We start from the raw sequence: 6,027 nt of genomic DNA, 5'->3' as shown, positions 1-6,027 counted from the left end.
GCTCAGTGGGTTAAAGCCTCCGCCTTCAGTTCAGGTCATGATCCCAGAGTCCTAGGATCGAGCCCCACATCAAGCTCTCTGCTCAGCAGGGAGCCTGCTTCCCCCTCTCTCTCTGCCTGCTGCTCTGCCTACTTGTGATCTCTGTCAAATAAATAAATAAAATCTTTTTTAAGAATTAAAAAATAAAAATACATTTCAAGGTTAGCACCAGTACTCTTTTCTCTGAAGACTTCAGCATTGTCACTAGGTAAACATTTATTTTAACTGGAAATAGAGGAAGACACATTCCTCACCCATCCAGTCCTTTCTGCCAAGTGTGGCTCTGCTGGCCAACATCCTAGTCCTCTTTCTCGTCGTCTAGGGGTTCCCCTTCCAGCGCCTTCAAGTGATCGAGTGATTTAGGGACACTTCCTTGCAAGGTGCACGCTGCAGAATTCTTCCAGAGTTTTTACAGTTTTTCCCCCAATGTTTTTGTTTTAAAGTTTATTATTTTTTTAGTAATCTCTACACCCAAGATGGGGCTTGAACTCAGAACCCCGAGATCCAGAGCTGCAGCCTCCCCTGACTGAACCCCCTCCCCGGCCGCCCCTCCTCCCAATTTTGAAACGTGTCATCCCTTCTGTTTCACTGACTTGCCTTCACTCTTCTTTCTTAAAACAATTTAACTTTATTTTCGTAGAAACAGTGGTTCTCTTGTTGTGTGTTCAGATGTAATCAATTTACTGAAAACAACGTATTTATGGATACCAGTGCTGTCCTATATGCTGGGAACCGTTCTCGGTGTTGGGGACATAATAGCAAAACAACCAAAGCCCCAGCCCCCTGGCCGCACGGAGCTGGGACACACGACAGTCGCTCCGCAGCAGTGTGCAGCTGGCTGGCGGGAGCTTTTGCAGGAGAGGAGGGGGGCGTGAGGAGGTCCGGTGAGCAGGGACGGCCTCCGAGGAGGTGACGGTGCGAGCAAGCACAGCTGACTCGTGGGGAGCAGCAAACTCAACTCAGGGGAGCGGGGCTCAGCCCCGAACACGGAGCGAGTCGTGAGCACCGGTCGCTGCAGACGAAAGCCGGGGGCCTGGGGGCTTCTGCGTGGGCCTGGTTTCTCTCATGCTGTTCCTCCCACGTCCCGCGCTAGGTGTTTGAGGAATGGAATAAGACAGAGCTCGACTCCTTCCTCATCGAGATCACGGCCAACATCCTCAAGTTCCGAGACGCTGACGGCGGACACCTGCTGCCGAAGATCAGGGACAGCGCGGGCCAGAAGGGCACGGGCAAGTGGACGGCCATTTCGGCCCTGGAGTACGGCGTTCCCGTCACCCTCATCGGTAACGTGTGCTCCCCGCCGAAGCCCCTCGTCTTTCGCTCTTGCTGTGCTTCTGGGATGCTGGTGTAGACCGGCCCCTAAGGACCGGCCTCCGGGAGCCTGTGTGCGGCGCTCAGTGGCGTTCAGTGCTTTCCGCTCCTCCAGCGCGAGAGCCTGCGCTCTAGCTTCTCCTCCTGCCAACCTTCTCTCGGTCATATGGGCTCTGAGGGGCATTTGGGAGTTCCTGGCTTTCTTATCCAGTTCGACCTTCCGGCTGGCTTTGCCTTGGGGACTGAACTGTGGTCAGTGACCTCCATGACCTTCTAATGGGGAAGGTCCCGGTAACGAAATTGTTCATGAATGACATGAGCTTCTGTCCTCAACATTTGTTAATATTTTGCTGTGGTTCCCCCTCCCCGATACTTTACTTATTTTTTATTTTATTTACTTATTTATTTTAAAAAGATTTTATTTATTTTTTTGACAGAGATCACAAGTAGAGAGTCAGGCAGAAGGAGAGGGAGAAGCAGGCTCCCCACTGACCAGAGAGCCCGATGTGGGGCTCGATCCCAGGACCCTGAGATCATGACCTGAGCCGAAGGCAGAGACTTTAACCCACTGAGCCACCCAGGCGCCCCTATTTTTTATTTTATTTAAAGGTTACTTATTTTTAAGTTATTTCTACACCCAACGTGGGGCCTGAACTCATGACCCTAAGGTCGACAGTCACATGCTCTTCCTACTGAACCAGCCAGGCACCCTTCCCCCAGATATTTTAAAAATAAAATATAGCCTATACATTTTCAGGTCCTTTAGGAACTCTCTTGCTTTGTTCCTTCCCCTTCGTTTAGAGAAAGCCACGATCCGGACCATTGGTGTGTGTCCTTTTCATGGATGTTGTGTTTTAGAGCAGTGAGCTCAGCCTCGAACTGGAAGATACAGGGCGACGGAAATCGTAGAAAGCAGAAACGAACAGATAGCAGATAATAAGAGGATTCATGAAACAAGTTGGTCCTTTAAGAATAAAACAGATACACTTCTGGCAAGATTGAAAACAGTAGAACAAGGTGCCTGGCGTGCTGAATGAAAGGCTCATCTCTGCTCCTGGCAGAAGATAGCCCCCTCCAAGAACAGATTTTCCTCTCTGCTCGGCCGGTTAGAGGCTGCCTCCCCCCCGGAGTCTCCTCCCGCCTTTCCTTTTCCTATGGATTAGGGCTCCCCGCGGCCGGCTGTGAGCCACGCAAGGAGAAGCAGGTCAAGCAGGTCGCTTAGCCACCTCGGTGCAGAGGGCTGCGGCCACTCTTGAGCTAACGTGAGGGCTGCCCAGGGCAGGGGAGTGAGGGCACAACTGCCAGGAACAGTTTCTTGGTCACCGATGTCGGTGGAAGGGCGAGGAAGGGTAAGGCTCCTACTCTCGGGTGGAGAGAGGCTCACCTCTCCCGGTCGGAGGCAGGCCAGGCTTCGTCCCTGGGTGGGTGCCCTTCGTGTTTGCTGGACCAACAGGGAAGGAAGTCTTCGAGCTGACCCTTGGGTAACACGGGGTGTTGTGCCACCCTGGCCTCCTTGCGCCAGCCGTGTCACACTGACACTTCCGTCCCCTGGTGCCGAGTCATCGTGTGTGTGCAAGGCTGGCGAGGGCGAGCCCACCGGGCCGCCCCGTGACGCCGGTGTGTGTGTTCCGAGTTTGGGCAGTGCTGTTGGGTGTGTGGCCAGTCCCCTTCCCTCGAAAACAAAGCCCAGAGGTTTTACTTCATTTTATCTGCGGGGGACGGATTCGTATGTGTAATTTACTCTAATTGTGTAATGTGTCAGTTGAGCAAGTCGGCTTTTTGAAGGGCAAATTTTTGAGAAGTTTAAATATCTTGATATTAAAATACCGTATTGAAATGTTCATTCAAATGAAAATTATGGTGATCGTGGACGTACTGAAAAAGAAATTTAAATAATTAGAAAATGGGGTTTTGGGGGCTCCTGGGTGGCTCAGGTGGTGAAGTGTCTGCCTTCGTTTCAGATCATGATCCCCAGGGTCCTGGGATCGAGTCCTGCGTCGGGCTCCCTGCTCGGTGGGGAGTCTGCTTCTCCCTCTGCTGCTCCCCCTGCTTGTGCGCTCTGTCTCTGTCAAAATAAGTAAAATCTTAAAAAAAAGTGGAGTTTTTTGAGGGGCGAGTCTGCTGTTTCTCCGTGTATGGCTGTTGCAGACAACCCCCAGGTTAGGGCGACGCCACTGTAGTTGAGCACTGAGCCAAGTTAAGGCTGCCTGTTGCGAACTAGTTTTCGAGGGGCAGTGAGTGCTCCTGAAGAAGAGAGTCCTTGGGGAGCATTTCAAAATCAAGCCCTCCCAAGTGAAATTGAAATTTTACATATGGACCAGCAGAGTAATTCTGAACCAAAGTGCTTTTACTTCCTTGTTTTTTCCCTAGAACTCCTCCCGTTTACTTTTTTTAAGATTGTATTTTTAAGTAATCTCCATACCAATGTGGGACTCGAACTCGTAACCCCGAGATCAAGAGTCGCAAGCTCCACCGGCTGAGCCTGCCAGGCGCTCAGAGCTCCCCGTGTGAAGTACATGTTGATCTTTGTGACTGTACCTGTGTTCATGCTGGAAGATTGATTTCTTTGGAGTTTTGATTATCAAATCAACTGTCTAGAGGTTTTTATCAGTTCAAAACTTTTTACAAGTTTGAAAATTCTTTTTAAAGATTTTATCTATTTATTTGACAGAGTTCACAAGCAGGCAGAGAGGCAGGCAGAGAATGGGGGAGGAAGCAGGCTCCCCGCTGAGCAGAGAGCCCGATGTGGGGCTCGATCCCAGGACCCTGAGATCATGACCTGAGCCAAAGGCAGAGGCTTAACCCACTGAGCCACCCAGGCGCCCCAAGTTTGAAAATTCTTTCTGAGCCAGGTTCAGTTCTGTGGCCTAAGGTTGAGACTTCAGCTCTTGGTACAACTGGAAATCCGTTCCTTTACTAATTTCCCTCATTCTTTCTGGCGTCTGTGTACTCTTTTCCCGTCGGCTTCATGAGTGAGCTCCAGTCACGCTCTCCCCTCCGCTCCGCAGGAGAAGCGGTTTTTGCTCGATGCTTGTCATCTCTGAAGGACGAGAGGATTCAAGCCAGCAAAAAGCTGACGGGTCCCCAGAAGATCCAGTTTGAAGGTGATAAGAAAGCGTTCCTGGAGGATATTCGGAAGGTGGGGCCCAGTCCCTGACCGTAGTGGCTGTGTGTGCCTTGGGCGGCAGTGGGGGCGGGAGGCCGCGGGAGGCCGCAGAGTCCAGCCGTGTCTTGTTGCCACCGTCCACGCTAGGCCTGGCCTGCTGGCTGGGAGGACGCGGCTAACTCTAGCTCACACGGGTCCATCGTCCCTTAGGCCCTCTACGCTTCCAAGATCATCTCATACGCGCAAGGCTTTATGCTGCTGAGACAGGCGGCCACGGAATTCGGCTGGACCCTCAACTACGGCGGCATCGCCCTGATGTGGAGAGGGGGCTGCATCATCAGGAGGTGAGTGTGCGGCACATGCCCCCCCCCCCACCGTGCCCCAGAGTGGTGCTCTCAGCACCTGAGTGGACGGTCTCCCCGCCGACTCCTTCCCCTGCTTCCTGCCGGGCGCTCAGTGCGCCCAGGTTAAGGCGGTGCTTTCTTCCCTCCTGATCATTTCAGCGTGTTCCTAGGAAAGATAAAGGATGCATTTGACCGGAACCCACAACTTCAGAATCTCCTGCTCGATGACTTCTTTAAGTCCGCTGTCGAGAACTGCCAGGTAGGCCGCCCAGAGCTGGGTGCGGGGGTTTGGTTTTTCACTTCCCAGCCTCGGCGCTCGTGGAATTCTGCCACTTGGGAAGGAAGCAGGCGTCTTCCCTGCAGGCTGACCCCTCGTCTTTGGCTTGTTTTGGCTCAGGGCGCGTGGCGGCGGGCAGTGAGCACCGGGGTTCAGGTGGGCATCCCGATGCCCTGCTTCACCACCGCCCTGTCCTTCTACGACGGGTACAGACACGACGTGCTGCCGGCCAACCTCCTCCAGGTGAGCTGCCCGAGCAGGTGGTCAGCGCTTACCGGGTGGTGGCCCGTCCCTGTCACTCCAACCACCCGACTTCTTGTCTTCTAGGCTCAGCGGGATTACTTCGGGGCTCACACTTACGAACTCTTAGCCAAACCCGGACAGTTTATCCACACTAACTGGACAGGCCACGGGGGCAGCGTGTCGTCCTCTTCATACAATGCCTGATCAGACCAGTCACCTGCCACGGTTCCCGGGACGGGGGGAGACATTCCAGGGGCTGCCCGACGCCGCTCACCCAGCCCTCCGCCCCGCTCTCTGCTCAGACCTATTCTAAGATAGTCTCCTAAGGGACTCCTGACAAGGTCATGTAAGTGTCCATGTGAAGTGGCCCTGGGAGAAGCACGGTGCCCTCTGCCCTGGCGTACTGGGGCCGAGCAGGAGGCCAGCCTGTACGTGCCTGAGTGCCCTGCTCAAGGCACGCATGGGGGGGGGGGGATGTCGCTCAGACTGGAACGTTTGCGTCACATGGTAGGTTTCCCGCTTTTCTTCACATAATAAAATGTAGATCCTAGGTGTGCCTGTTCTCCCAACTCAGTGCTCTCCCCTCGGCCACGCGGAGCCGCCAGTTTCCTCCCACTGGAGCCTGTTTCCTTCCAGCCTCGTGTGCTTTTTCCTCTCCATTTTCTTTTTAACCCACTGAGCCCCCCAGGTGCCCCATCTCCGTTTTC

The 6,027-nt window shown here is 53.6% G+C and overlaps 1 protein-coding gene across 3 annotated transcripts in view; it reads left to right on the top strand.

Annotated features, from left to right (window-relative positions):
- Window positions 1-5,799, top strand: part of LOC111154630 (phosphogluconate dehydrogenase) — a 16,818-nt gene extending 11,019 nt beyond the window's left edge. For all 3 annotated transcript variants that reach the window (XM_022514369.1, XM_022514367.1, XM_022514368.1), the window contains 6 exons: window positions 1,133-1,322; window positions 4,359-4,489; window positions 4,667-4,800; window positions 4,960-5,059; window positions 5,198-5,320; window positions 5,405-5,799. In XM_022514369.1, coding sequence (XP_022370077.1) covers window positions 1,133-1,322; window positions 4,359-4,489; window positions 4,667-4,800; window positions 4,960-5,059; window positions 5,198-5,320; window positions 5,405-5,524 — 798 coding nt within the window. In that variant the 3' untranslated portion in view covers window positions 5,525-5,799. The remainder of the gene's footprint in view (window positions 1-1,132; window positions 1,323-4,358; window positions 4,490-4,666; window positions 4,801-4,959; window positions 5,060-5,197; window positions 5,321-5,404) is intronic.
- The last annotated feature ends 228 nt before the right edge of the window (window positions 5,800-6,027 follow it).

The sequence above is a fragment of the Enhydra lutris genome, unplaced genomic scaffold (assembly GCF_002288905.1).
Source record: "Enhydra lutris kenyoni isolate GAN:26980312 unplaced genomic scaffold, ASM228890v2 scaffoldscaffold38, whole genome shotgun sequence".
Classification (NCBI taxonomy): Eukaryota; Metazoa; Chordata; class Mammalia; order Carnivora; family Mustelidae; genus Enhydra; species Enhydra lutris.
This window is presented reverse-complemented; position numbering and strand designations above follow the sequence as displayed.